At 38.2% G+C, this 14,840-nt stretch overlaps 1 protein-coding gene across 1 annotated transcript; it reads left to right on the top strand.

Annotated features, from left to right (window-relative positions):
- The first annotated feature begins 6,310 nt into the window (after positions 1–6,310).
- On the top strand, positions 6,311–14,349 carry polg2 (polymerase (DNA directed), gamma 2, accessory subunit). Its single transcript, XM_052106227.1, has 8 exons — positions 6,311–7,012; positions 8,398–8,515; positions 8,676–8,781; positions 9,128–9,313; positions 11,111–11,251; positions 11,364–11,444; positions 12,851–12,951; positions 13,033–14,349. The coding sequence occupies exons 1-8, from the start codon at positions 6,568–6,570 to the stop codon at positions 13,196–13,198; spliced, it is 1,344 nt and encodes a 447-aa protein (XP_051962187.1). The 5' UTR covers positions 6,311–6,567; the 3' UTR covers positions 13,199–14,349.
- Positions 14,350–14,840: the final 491 nt, after the last annotated feature.

Below are 14,840 nucleotides of genomic sequence, written 5' to 3'. Positions count from 1 at the left end.
ACTGTTGTACATGAAACTGGTGTTGAGCGGGTAGAATTCAAAGAAGCTGTCAGCTGAGGACATGTGAGGCGTCTATTTCTCAAAGTAGAGACTCTGATGTACTTATCCTCTTGTTTAGGTGTACATCTGCCTTACACATCTCTTTCTGTCCTTGTTAGAGCCAGTTGTCCTTTATCTGTGAAGACTGTAGTTACACCTTTGTATGAAATCTTCATTTTTTTTGCCATTTCAAGCAATGTGTAGCCTTCATTCCTCAAAACGATGATTGACTGGCGAGTTTCTAGAGAAAGCGAGTTTCTTTTTTGCCATTTTTGACCTAATATTGACCTTAAAACATGCCAGTCTATTGCATACTCTGGCAACTAAAAAACAAACAAAGACAATGTTAAGCTTCATTTAATGATCCAAACAGCTTTCAACTGAGTTTGAAGTGATTTTCTTGTACCAAATTAGCAATTTAGCATGATTACTAAAGGACAAAGTGTTGAAGTGATGGTTGCTGGAAATGGGGCCTGTCTAGATTTGATAAAAAATTACTTTTTTCAAATAGTGATGGTGCTGTTTTTTACATCAGTAAAGTCCTGACTAAACTTTGTGATCAGTTGAATGCCTTTTTGCTGAAATAAAGTACCAATTTCCTTCTGAAACAGCAAAATATGTACATTATTCCATCTGATGAAAGACTGGTTGCCTACTGACGCTAAGCAGGGCTGAGCCTGGTCAGTACCTGGATGAGAGACTTCTTGCAAAGGCTAAGGTTGATGCTGGAAGAGGTTTTAGGGAGTCCAGCAGGGGTGCTCACACTGTGGACCGTGTAGGTCCTAATGTCCCAGTGTAGTGATGGTGACACTATAATGTAAAAAGGCACCATCCTTCAGATTAGATCTTAAACCGAGGTCCTGACTCTCTGTGGAAATAAAAAATCCCAAGACACTTCTCGAAAAGAGTAGGGGTGTAACTCTGGTTTCCTGGTCAAATTCCCCCCATTGGCCCTTATCAATCATGGCTTCCTAATAATCCCCATCCATTAATTGGCTGTATCACTCCACACTCTCCTCTCCACCAATAGCTGGTGTGTTGTGAGTTACTAGCGCACTATGGCAGCAGTCTCATCCAGGTGGATGCTGCTCACTGGTTGTGGTTGAGGAGAGTCCTCTGTTCACTGTGTAAAGTGTCAGAAAAGTGCTATATAAATGTAATGTTCATTCATTCAAACTTTTGTCCACCAGTGACGGTATGTGTGTATATATATTATATTATATTTTATTATTATTTAACCTTTAGGCGATATGGTATTTGAAACATTTTAGGGAGTCCCTTCACGTGTTCTTGTGAATTTAAAGGAATATTCCTGGTTCAATGCAAGTTAAGCTCAATCGACAGTGTTTGTTGCATAATATTGATTACCACAAAAAATTATTCAAAATCATATCTCCTTTTCTTTAACCTGTTGATGCGGACCCCCTTTTTGAGCACAATCCATGAAAATGACATACCTGAACTTAAATGGTTGTATTTACCGGACCCTTTGGGGAATGGACACAGTTGTAGTATCTTTTGAAAGACACTTTGGGCTTTATTTCCCACATTTCAGAATTCATATATGTTGTTATTTTTTAAAGTTAGAGAAGCTGAAGTTTATAGTAATGGAAATATTTTGTGCTGAACATGTTTTTATAAGATGATCTAACAAAAAATTTGGTTCCTGCAAGCTTTTTTTCTCTGTAAAATTAAGGCTCCACCTTTCAAGACGAAAATCTGACTCCACTTCCTGGCTATTATGAATAAAACTACACCGCATTTTTAAAAATAGACTTTGGAGACAGGCTCATTTTGTTTATGAGACTAATATATAAGATAATATACAGTTTTACAACATGAATGCTGCTCAGATTGCATAGTTTGTTGAAGAACGATGACGAAGGGTAATTCTTTCAGACGAGATCTCATGTAAACAATTGACAATATATCAATATTTCTCAGATTTATCACTTTTATGGACAAAAAGTGCTATTGGATGTTTTTCAACAAATGCTTGACATGGACCATTGCTATCGTGAAACAGAGATCGGATATCAATGTTGAACCTTTAGACCTTTGAAAACATGTATAATTTGTTAACATTAATTACATTTATAGACAGTAAATTATATTGTAAATGTAAGCAGAGTGACATCACTCCCGAGTGCGGTGAAAAAAATCGAGATTACAGTGTTGCACTTACAATGGAAGTACATTTTTGGAGGGTTTAAAGGCAGAAATGTCAAGCTTAAAATTTTATAGAATTAGTCTACTGCTAATTCTTCTGTTATCCTTATCACTATTCACTTACATTGTATGGACCTACAGAGCTGACATTTTCTTCTAAATATTTTCTTTTGTGTTCAGCAGAAGAAAAAAAACACATCTGGGATGCATGAGGGTGAGTAAATGGGCGAGTTTTCATTTTTGGGTGAACTATCCCCCCGTGAATAGGGGACCACTGCTAATTACATTTTTGCTTACCCGTTTGCTCCAACAGCAAAATAAACAAATTCAACAATTATACTTTCTCAGCTTTGCAAAAGAAAATACAAATATACAGTGCTGGATAACATCAGTAAGAAGACAGAAACAGGCCAAATTTCCTGTCACTCTCTCAGCAGCTGTGTTAAAAGCTTACGGAAGCCCTGAACCGCAAGGTGGAGAAAAAAAAAGTTCAGTTCCTTCCTGAGCCTAACCGTGCGTTCAGACCAGAGGAGGTGAGAGCGTCAAAATTCGCTCTGGCTGCCCTGCCAACAACGCTATTGAAGATGCGGGGACGCTCTGACGTAGTTGAAATAGGAGGCAACGTTGGTTCAGAATGCTTGGTTTTGTGAACTATATTTAAAGGGGCCACAAAACATCCAGACATATCGACCCACGACCGGTATCTTTTCTGCGTATATCCTCATGAATTCTTTTAAATGTGAAAGTAAGAAATCGATCGATGGCAGAAACTAATAAAAATTTTGGTTGGTTGTTACCAAAATAAACTAAATAAAATACATATATCCCTGTAAGCAAACAGGGACAGAACATATATTACGGGAAAACCCACCACGGCAATAATTAGTTTCTCCTCCATTGTGTCTTCGGAACTATTGTTTGGTGGGAACCAAAGTTCATACTGTTGTGTTCTCTGTATTTCGCTAGAGCGGAGCACTTCTATATTCCAGTAGGTTGCCGCCGAATCGCGTCAAGAAAATTACCATAATGTTGCCTGCACTTGAACTTTCCTCTGACACCCACAACGGCCAAGATACGCCGGCCACGTACGCGTCGCTTTTCGCCACCGAGACGCTGGCTGCCATAGAAAATGAATGACTTCCGGTCGATTTGACGCTCTCGACGCCTCTGGTCTTCTTCTTCTTCCTAGAGTTTGCATTGCGTGCCCAGCCACAGAACAGCATCTTGTTCAGCCAGGTGTAGAGCCTCGAGTCCGCCATTGAAATAAGTTAGCAGACACTCGTTGACAATTTGCTGCATGGTTTCTGGTTCCCCACAGCTGCAGTTCAGGTTGGTGGCTTGCCCCCACCGAAAAAGGTTGACTGCACATTGACCGATGTCCCGTCCGGAATCAGTTCAGCATTGACCAGTGTTGTTGAGGAAGGTCGAAGCCAGGAGGACGAGGACATGGTTCACAACATCAGTTGCTGCCCACTCATCACTCGATGCCGAGTTAGCTGTCATATCCTCTGGCGGCAGCTTCAACCAGACAGGTTTTCTCGATGGCAGGCGGGCTGCTGGATGCAGTGTGATGTCCGTGTTGAGTGGCAATTTGTCATTTGGATTTAGTCAGCAGCTTGGCAGTGGGCTCCTGTCGTCGGAGATCTGCTGAGATCTGGCAGCCATGGTAGTGTTGTGGGACCGGTGCACAGTACTCTACTGTTGAGTAACACAGAGCAAGTGCAGTGGTCTTAAGTGTCTGTGCCCTTGCACCCCAGCTTGTGGTGGCCAGTTTGCGGAGTAGATTATTCCGAGAGCTGACTTTGGCTGCTGTCTTCTTCAGATGATTGTGATATGTTAATGATCGGTCCATGGTAACTCCGATGTATGTTGGATTTAGGTCATGTTTGATCCGCTGACACTTGAGGTAGATGTTGAGCCCTCGTTTGGCTTGTGCATTGTGGAGTTGGAAGATACTGGATACCGACTTGGTTGATGTGGGCTGGAGCCGCCACCTATTGAGGAAGTCCGCCATCAAGTCCATGTCCTTGTTCAGCATGTTCTCGACCTTGTCAAATGTCCAATGTTTGGTCCCAAGGCAAATGTCATCTGTGTAGATGAATTTGCAGGACTGTGTTGCTGGAAGATCATAATATAGATATTGAAGAGACTTGGAGACAGGACAGATCCCAGCGGGATTCCATTTGCTTGTTTCCTCCAAGAGCTGTTTTTGTCTGCGAGGTGTACCTGGAAACGTCTATAATGGAGGAAGAGTTCTATGACCTCTACTACCCAACACGGTAAAACCTTGGATAGTTTCAACAGGAGGCCAGCATGCCAGACCGTGTCATAAGCCACAGTTAAGTCAAAGAAGACGGTTCCAGTTTTCTGGTTTTGCTGGAATCCGTTTTCAATGTAATTCGTCAGGGCAAGAACTTGGTCACCGGTGCTACATCCTTGCCTGAACCCTGCCTGCTCAACTGTGATGTTTTTCTCCAAGACTGGGCTGATTCGGTGAAGGATCAAGCGTTCGAGTTGCTAGAAACACACAGATAGCAAGGATGTTGGGCGGTAGCTGGCTGCGAGGGTTGAGTCATTGCCGGGTTTCGGGATGGCGATGACTTTTGCCTGGCGCCGGACTCGTGGTTATTCACAAGTTATTTGCATGTAGAATGAAGCAAGCCATGATTTTGCCTTGGGTCCAAGATGTTTCAGAAATTCTGGTAGGATGTTGTCGTATCCTGCCGCGGAGCCGTCCTTCACCGTGCGGAGCACCGCATCCAGTTCTGACTCTGTGAATTCCTCCGGGCAGTCCCCCTCCGGTCAGACTGTCTTCAAGCGACAATAATGTCAGGGTTTCCAGACCCTTCTTACTCCTTGAGGAGAGCTTGGCATTCAACATCCAAGCACGGTGTGTAGACTGACCTACAGCCACGGGGGATGGCTGGAGTAGCAAAGTGGTCTGGTCTGAATGCACCATAAGTCTTAAATTGTTTTCTCTCTTCCAAAAAAAATTTGCTTTTTTCTTCAAAATTTGTTTTCTCTCTCTCTCTTCAAAAAAATTACAAATTATCTTCAAAAAATATTTTTTTTTCTATCTTCAAAGCAAATTTTTTTTCTCCCTCTTCAAAAAAAAGAATGCGATACCAACCTTGGCTACCTGGTGCCACTATCAGTAAACATCTTATGCTTTTAATGCTCTCTCTGTTGCTATGTCATGTGCAGACTTTCATGGTGAAGTTTTATTACAATAATATATTTTAATATAACAAGTTGTCTATGCTTTGGAAACACATTGTCTACAGTCTAAGTGAAGAGTTCCAGATGAAGAATGTCAAATAAATATCAAAATATTGTATATATGTAAACATGAGCTAGACAGTCACACCGATGTAAAATTGGTGAGGGGTGAGGAATCACCTATAGTATCGCTCCCCGGGTTCCGCCCGGGGGGGAATAGTAGGCTACACAAACCTGTTTTGTATAGCAGTATGGGCATGAAGCTATAGAAGTATAATTATTTCTGTTGTTGGGGGGTTAAAAAAGAAAAGTCTAGAAAGTCACAAGAAAGAAAGTCAAACACATCTGGGATTGCATGAGAGTGAGATCATTTTCATTGTTGTGTGAATTAGCCTATTCCTTTAAAAATTCCTTTTGGTCAATATATAGAGAATGGAGCCTATAAGGTCTCACAAAATAATTATTATTAATTAAGCAACAATGCCTGATTTATTTTGTGGCTTCATGGCAGGTATAATAGTAATATTTACCAAAATGTTACATACTTTGATCGTTTTAATGCTACAATAATGTAATTAATATGCTGCTTTTTAATCTACGAATTGCACTTGCTTTTGTTTATTCATGGCACCTATAGTTATTTCAGAAATGAAGGTATTTTCTGTTACTTGGCTGTGCACTCTGTGAATATATCTACTAACACTATGCAAACCACCGTGTTGGCCATTACACCGAGTCTACGGCGTACGGAGGAGTATAATTAAACTTTAGGTGAAATATAAATTGATGATTCACAAATAAAATTTCCAGTAAGTACACACGTGGTAACGGAAAATACCTTCCGGGTAAAAAAAAAAAAAGAACAACTTCCGGGTGGAGGGACGCACATGCTCGCGAAGCGCATGGAAACAAATCTGATCATGATCATGTCATGCAACAGCAACGGAACACCTCTACATGGATAGATTATAAACTGTTATAGTTGTTTCAAATGTGTAATTCCGCGCTGATCTAATTGAACACTTTTTAGGATGTTAGCCGTTCTAGACAGTTGCAGAGACATTCACGTTGCTCTTGAGTCGCTGGAAATATAAATTATGCTGGTCTTCTGTTTTCTACCTGCTATTGAGTAACGTGAAAATGATCCCTTGCTGCATTAGAAGGCGTTTTCTGCTTTTAGCCCAAAAAATACCTCAATATCATCAGAATAGATTTAAGTGTAGTGCAGAAACTAGCGATGACAGCTCTGATCAAACCAGCCTGCTGATGCGACTCTGCGCTGATCGCTATTACGTTTCTCCTGGTGTTTTTCACAGCAGAACCTGTACATATGGACCTTTAGGAACAGAACTGAAGAAAAACATTCACGAACAGTGGTGGACGTCTGTAGTCAGATCAAGAGCAGAAGTGCTGGGGATTAATACGTCACTGTACGGCGGAACATGTCAGGAACCTGTCAGGATTGTTAACTGTGGGGCCATTCAAGAAATTCTCAACCAGAACAGTTTCACTAAAGAAGAAGCAACTCAAAAGATTCAAAAACTTCTTCAAGATAGTGTGCCTGTTCGGACGAGTCTCCTGCAAGGTGGGTGTAGAGAAAGAACAGACTCCCCCATTACCATTTGAAATGTTGTAATAATCTAGTTTAAAATAATTATTATTTCGAGGTCATAGAAACGTAATCTGTGTGTTTGATCTGGTTTCATAGATAAAAAAAATGAAAAAAAGCATTTTTATTATTTTATTAAAAAAAAAGGTTAAAAAGAATATTCCTGGTTCAATACAAGTTAAGCTCAGTCGACAGCATTTGTGGCATAATATTGATTACCACAATAATGTATGTATATATATATATTATTAAATAGATTGTATATGTAACTTAATTATTAATTAAAAAAAGTAATTTTCTACGTTTAAATAAAATATATATATTGTGTTTATATGTATTGTTGTTTGTTTGTTTGTGTTTTTTAAAAAAAAAATAAAAAATTGTAACAAATTTCTGAGACAAGAATATCAAGAAGTTTTCTCAGGGTTACATCACATGAGCTGAACTAAATGTGCCTTTAAAAAAAAAAAAAAAGACATAATAATGAGTCTAATGGGGTCCTATCTGTTTTATGGTCTTTGTCAGACTACACCACAAAATGCCTGACTACCTGTTGGGTACACCACATGACTTTGATTTAGTGGACAAAAGCTTGTTTCACTGCTTATTTGTTATTTTAGTTTTTAAGAAATATTAATAAGATTATTCTTCACTACTCATGCCAAACAAATTTCAAGAATTTCAGGATTTAATGATACTGCCTCTGGTCAGTTATACCACATGACATTTGTTTTGCTTTAAGCCCAAGAAAAAATATAAAAATTACTTTGAACTCAGAAATATTAAATGTGTTCATCATAGCAGGGTTTATTCAAGTAATTGTTTTGTGTGCATTGCATTAAATTTTTTTTAAAGTATTTTTTGAATAATTTAATAGATTTTTACAAACAATGAGTGTCACATCATTTACCCATTTACTAGAGAATCAGTAGAACAATTTTTGTGAATTGCACACATAGGTAAAGGTTAAGGTAGCGTGGATGAAATTGTATATGCCAGAGCAGTATAGTTTATATTTTTATATACATATATCAAATTTACTTTAAAATAGTGAAATGGATATTGCACACATATGCATGTTAAATTAATTTATTGCTCAGAAGTTTATATTGCACTAGTGTAGAAGTTGCACTGCCAGGATACTTTATTTTGGGGAGAGTGAACCTGCAACATATTCCACAAACTTCACTTAGGTCCTCTTTGACTTCATGAATATAATTAGGAGTAAGGATGGATGGGGTTTATGGTAGATCCTGATATGATTGACATATTTAGGCAAATATTTGTTTAAGAACAGAAAAGCTTTTCAGATATCAGAAGATATTATGTGTCATCTGGAAATTTGCTGTTTATCCCTCAAGGTGCTTTGCAGCAGTATATTCAGGCTTTGGAGCTTGTAAATAGGAAATTGCCCTTTGGATTAGCAGAGATAGGTTGGTGCCATCGACCCGATGAACAGCTCAGACATGCACCCTTTTGGTAAGGCCTAATTATCAATCTCTTTTTTTTTTTCTCCATATCTCACTTTCACCAAACAAATACTAATATCCATATTTAAATAGTGTCAATTTAATAATTTATATAACTTATTTGCCTCACATATGACTAAAGATGTACATTTTTCTTCAACTTCTGTTAGTTCCTCTGAGGTAACTGAATCGTTGCTGGTCTGGTTCTGTTCTCCTCGTACCTCCTCACAGTGGATGGATTTCTGGGCTCGTCAGAGACTGCAGTGGTGGAGAAAGGTAAAGCATGACTGCATAATCCAGAGGTCAAAGCTTGTGCTTACATGCATTTACACGTTATACACGTTCTGTTTGAGCAATCTGTTTGAAAACAGGGGTCATTTTTGCAGTTGTATGTGGTAATGCTACTGGTACAGAATTATACATTTCAGCTTTAAGGTTTTAAGGGTATTGTCCAAAAATTCTTTAGAGAGAACCAGAATTGTAAACTTGTAATGTAGTGAGACAAGAAAGAGGTGTCAAGGAAATAGGTTGATTAAAGTCATGTAGAAGAGGCATGGAATATTTTATTATTAGCATGCTGAAACACAGTTATGGAACATGAGTATAAGACCACCTGCTGCAGTTTGCTTTAGGTCCGTCTGACTTTAGTATGTGTGATGTGGTGGATGAGGAACTGAAAGAGGGGGCAGCTCGTGGCATCAAAGTCCTTTATAAATTCCCCTGGGGCCCAGAGACCCTGGAGACACTTTGGAGCCTGGGGGATTCTCATCTGCTGAAGACTCACCAAGGAACTGGCACAAAACTACGGGTCAGAGCAGTGTGTGTGTGTGTGTGTGTGTGTGTGTGTGTGCCTGCGTGCGTGCGTGCGTGCGTGCGTATACTGTGTAAAGTGTACAAGATTTTTTGTTGGATGAAAATAAAATTAGTTTTTACAGAAATAACTAGGCTTAATACAAGTTAAAGGAATATTTCATCCAAAAATGAAATTCTCTCATCATATTCTCGCCCTCATGCATCAAAGATGTGTGTGACTTTCTTTCTTCTGCTCAACACAAGCAAAGATTTTTTAAATAATATTTCAGCGCTGTTGGTCCATACAATGCAAGTTAATGGTGGCCAGAACTTTGAAGCTCCAAAAAAGCACATAAAGACTGCATACAATTAATTCATAAGTATCCAGTGGTTAGTTTTATATCATCAGAAGCTATATGATATGTGTGGGTGAGAAACCAATCAATATTTAAGTCCTTTTTTTGCTATAAATCTCCACTGTCACTTGTTTTTGTTTTTGCCGATTCTCATTCTTCGTGCATGTCGCCACCTACTGGGCAGGGAGGAGAATTTATCATAAAAATGTGTAAATTTTCTTTTTTGGGTGAACTATCCCTTTAAGCTCTATCGACAGCAAATGTGGCATAATATAAATATCATTGATGTTCTTCATGTATTTAGCAAAAGATTATAATAATAAAAGCTAAAATCACAGTTACAATGAAAGTGAATGGGGCAAGTCCATAAACATTAGAATACACACAGCTTGAAAAGTATAGCCACAAGATGTATACATTATACAGTGGCCCCAATAAGTATTTGGATACTTGGGCATCACTTAAAAATATATAAATTTCCTTGCATTAGAGAATAAAATATCAAACTAAATGGCATTTATTGTAAAGAAATATAGCATGAGCTCACTTTTCAAGCAAAAAATTAAATAAAATAAGCTTGTTAGGTTTTAAATAATATAACAATAGAAATACTGTTTAAAATATGTGGACACTTGATAATGGCTTCATTAAACATCACTGTACAAGTGTTTTAGTATTTAGTTTGTCTGCCAGTACAGAAATACAAAATATACTTAATGTATATTAAAAATGCATTCTTTGAATAAAGCCTAAATATATCTTATTAAAAGCCTTAAATATATCCATTAAAGTAAATATACCTTGCAGGAATATTTATTTAGGGAGGGTAGAATCACATGGGGTAACCTCCTCGTGGTCGTTATAATGTGGTTCTCACTCACGGTGGGGTGCGTGGATGCCAGGGAGAATTTAGACAAACCTCCACACATGCTCAAATCTCTGCGCTCAAGCCACGTGATGAGATGCGCAGATTGGCGGAGGCAATTGAGATTCGTCCTCTGCCACCTGGATTGAGGCTAGTCATTACGCCACCACGAGGACTTAGAGTGCATTGGGAATTCTAAATCGGGGAGAAAAAAATGGAACAAATGACAATTAAATGTAAAGTAATCTCTTCAGTAATCAAAATACTTTTTGAATGTAACTGTAACTTGTGATTACAAATTATTTCAATTATAACCGTAGACACAGTGTTTACAGTTTGAGAAATGAACATACAAATGGCTCACTTATAGTTGTGTCTGCGAATTGGCCTCTTTCACTTCCATTGTAAATGCCTTACTGTAACGATGATTTTTGTAAAAATTAATAAAGGAGGCGGGAGTCAAAAATATTTGATAAAATATAACATTATGCTACAAATGCTGTTGATTGAGAGTAACTTGTATTGAACCTGTTAACATGTCAATGCATCAAGTCACAACAGTGCATTGAATGTTTGTTTGTTTTTTTTCTAGTGTAGAGATGGAAGGAAGTCTGTAGTTCCTCATGTTATCTCTATCAGTGGGAATATGGACCTAGGCATGCTGTCTTACCTGTTTAACTCACTACAGCTGCTGAAGAAAACTGACCGAAATATGAAACTTTATCAGAGGACAGTAAGCAAGCTTTCTCTGCCATTTTTCAGTGTTCTTAACTGGGTGAAAAAGAGCGATGTAATTTATAATGCAACAAAATGGAGAGACTGACAGGTTTTTTCTTTTTCTTCAGGCTTTGAAGCTGCATCCCACTTTAACTCCTGTGAAAGTGGCCCTGGATATGGGACGGGGCTCTAATTTAGAGCTTAGACAGGTACTCACTATAAAAACGAAAAGATACTCGAGGCATTTGGGGTTTCTCAGCTGCTACACCAACACAAGCCTCTGGAGATGATCCAGACACCCTTTAAAAGGAGCCTCAAGTATCCTATTTATGTACTCTAGGAACTTCAATATATATTTCAGGAGCCTTGAAGCCTTTCCTTATGGTGGGGTTACTGAAGGAACCGTTGACAGTGTCTAGAGTTCTTAAGAATTCTTGCAGGAACTTAGAGTTTGTTTTTCAAGCCAGATCCACACTAATCCATTTTGATTTGAAAACACCATTCCCAGTTTCCTAACGTCATCGTTTCCAAAGTATGTGGAAATGGAGAGCATTTTCGAAATTCTCCTATTTAGAAAAAACGCTGTTCTAGTGTGGATGAGAGGTAGATATAGCAAATTCAATGCGTTTTCAAACAAAAATGTATTTGAGTGAGAGCCTCAGAGATCTTAAGATACTGTATAATAAGAGGTTCTCCAGAGGGTTCCACTGGTGTGGCAGCTGAAGAACCCAAATTGTGTCTTGAGTGTCTTTTAGGGTGTGTTCACACTTGGCAGGTTTGGTTCGATTAAAATTACCTCTGGTGCGATTGCTCTGTTTGTACAGTTCATTTGAACAAGTGTGAACGCTGTCACCCGAACCTTGGTGCACACCAAACAAGCGGAGTGAGACCGCCTGAATAGTGGGTCTCGGTCCGCTTCCAAACGAACTCTGGTGCGGTTTGATTAATATATGAATGCGACATTGACCAAAGACCACTAAACGGACCAAAAACAAGAAGTAATTTGCCTAATACTGACCTCAAGCATACCTTGTCCTTCTCATCATAGGAGCTCTATCCATTACAGTTCGGTACAGGTGTCGGAACAACCATCAGCCGTCCTTGCAGCATATCTTCGTTTGTGTGTGCAATGGAGGAATTCAAGGCGCTGTTTTGACTCCTTTACACATTTTATTAACTCTTCGTTTGTTCTCAGCTGGTAAAAATACCACCATATGTACATATATAAATCCAACGAACACAGTCCGCCCAGCAGCCAGCATTTTTTAGATGATCGGCAAGTTCCGACGCAAAATATACGTCATAAAAGCTGTCCAATCAGGTTGTGAGTTTTGCCTGATGCCTTTTGTTTCGTATCTTTAGGTTTGGTGTTAACAATGGCTGTGTGAACGCTAAATGAACCAGGACTAAATGTATCAATTTCTTTTTTGGTTTGGACCAAGAGAACCGAACTACAAGTGTGAACGCACCCTTAATGTGTACAATGAAGGCTAAACATTTAGCACCATTTTGATGTGTAATCTGCCAAACAAAATGTTCATTCAAATACATTTATATCAGACAAGATCAAGATTTTGTAGAAATATGTTAAGACAAATCAAATGTGTCTCCTAAGGTTTGTGAAGGTCTGCTCCAAGAGTTTCTTGACGCTGGAATTTCCACCTGGCCTGGATACCTGGGCACAATGCTATCATCTCTGGAGAATTTACATACAAAGTAACTGACTCTTCATATTTTTAAACCATATTCTCTGAAAATTGAGTAAATCAGTATTTAGATGTCTTCTGTTGGCTGCAGGTATGATGAGATGGGTGTCCTCTTCACAGTGATGGTCAGTGAAAGCACACTAAAGAATGGCCTTCTGCTGATCCGCAACAGAGACACCACCATCAGAGAGACTATGCACATCTCTGAGATCAAACACTTCCTGCTCAAATACATATCTGCCTCAGACAATCTCTGATTTTTCTCATTGGAGTCTCAAAGATACACAGCCTTGTACTGTAATTAATAATATAATTAATATTAGTCTTTTGATATTTATGTTTGAAATAAAATTACTGTTACCAAATTGTTTTTCTACTGGTGTAAAATGTTGTTGTACGGTATATCATTGGTAAAAGTTCTTTATGTTAAAGAAAAAGAAGTGAATATAGATTTCATATACAGACATCATCTCAGCTCCTGAGGCATGATGGGATAGAACAGTGTACAGTGGATGAGCACTTCAGAATCTCGCCAGAAGTAGAAGGTCATCCGGGTATTTCACGATTATTGTTTTATGAATATTGAGGATTCGGACATACAGTACTACTCATTGGCATGTTTTTGGTATACTATATAGCAGGGAAATACTGTATGCATATTTGGGCACAGCTAGAGATTTTTGAGCATTACCCCAATTTTGCGTTGTATTATAAACATCCCTAGCAACGTTCTAAAATGTATTTTCTAATGTGCTCAATGTTATGCGCATGCCTGTTTACATTATAACATCAAAAGCAGAGAACAATCCAATGATTTCAAGTCTCAAGTAAACACAGAGTAACAGTTGTCTTCCTTTGTTGGATTTTGTGTCTCATCAAAAATGTATATTTTTGGACTGAGCTGAATATTTGGAGACAATCAAACACAGGACACCACCCAAAACATACCATACCTACTGTGAAGCATGGTGTAGGCAATTGTATGTTGTGGAGGTGTTTCTATTAAGCGGGGACTGGGGAGATGATCAGGATTGAAGGGAAATGAATGCTGCCATGTACACCCTTGGATGGACTTGAAGAGAGCAATCCAGTAATTTGACAGAATTTTAACAATTGTGCAAGGAAGAATGGGCAAATATTCCCCAATTTAGGTTTGCAAAGCTAGTAGAGACATATCCAAACCTACTGATGGTTGTCATAAAAGCAATAGGTAGCTCTACTAAGTAACTCCATGGGTATGATCACTTTTCAAACCCTGTTATTCTTGTTTTTCATCTTTTATACATGTTTTGGAACCGTTACCTTTTTTTTTTACTTGAATATTTTAAGGAAAACATTTTAAAAAAGGTGAAATATATAATGTTTAATGGGGTTTGATTTCAGGCTGTAAGACAAATAAAGTGACTATTCCAAAGGGGTATGATTATTTTCTATAGATACTGCAGCTAATCTGAGTATAGTAATGTTCACGTTGTCGTATATTACCATATACATAAGAATTAATGGTTATTTGTTCTATTTATGCACTATAATAGGTTATCAGTGATAGTGACATTATTTTCCTACTTAGAAATATAAATTTAAATAATTTGACATCACATGAAAAAAGGCATTTAATCAAGTAATTCAAAAGTCCTTAAATTTGAGTCATGTAACTCGTGTCACACACCTCTGATCCTGATTTTTAATACTTATAAATGTTTCGTGGGCTCTTAATGACCTTTTGGTTCCCCTTGATTTGTTGAATATGAATGTATTTAAAAATCAAAAATGGTTAGCATGGAAATCTGTACTTTCTGTACTATATACATATCTGTGAAGTGTGTAAAAGGTGCTAAAACAGATAACGTTTTAGGACATTGCTCAAATGTACAGCTCTAGTGGTGATCATTAGGTGCA

Source organism: Xyrauchen texanus, chromosome 3 (assembly GCF_025860055.1).
Source record: "Xyrauchen texanus isolate HMW12.3.18 chromosome 3, RBS_HiC_50CHRs, whole genome shotgun sequence".
NCBI classification, from domain to species: Eukaryota; Metazoa; Chordata; class Actinopteri; order Cypriniformes; family Catostomidae; genus Xyrauchen; species Xyrauchen texanus.
The sequence above is the reverse complement of the archived record's forward strand: the minus strand, read 5'-3'. Positions and strand labels throughout refer to the sequence as shown.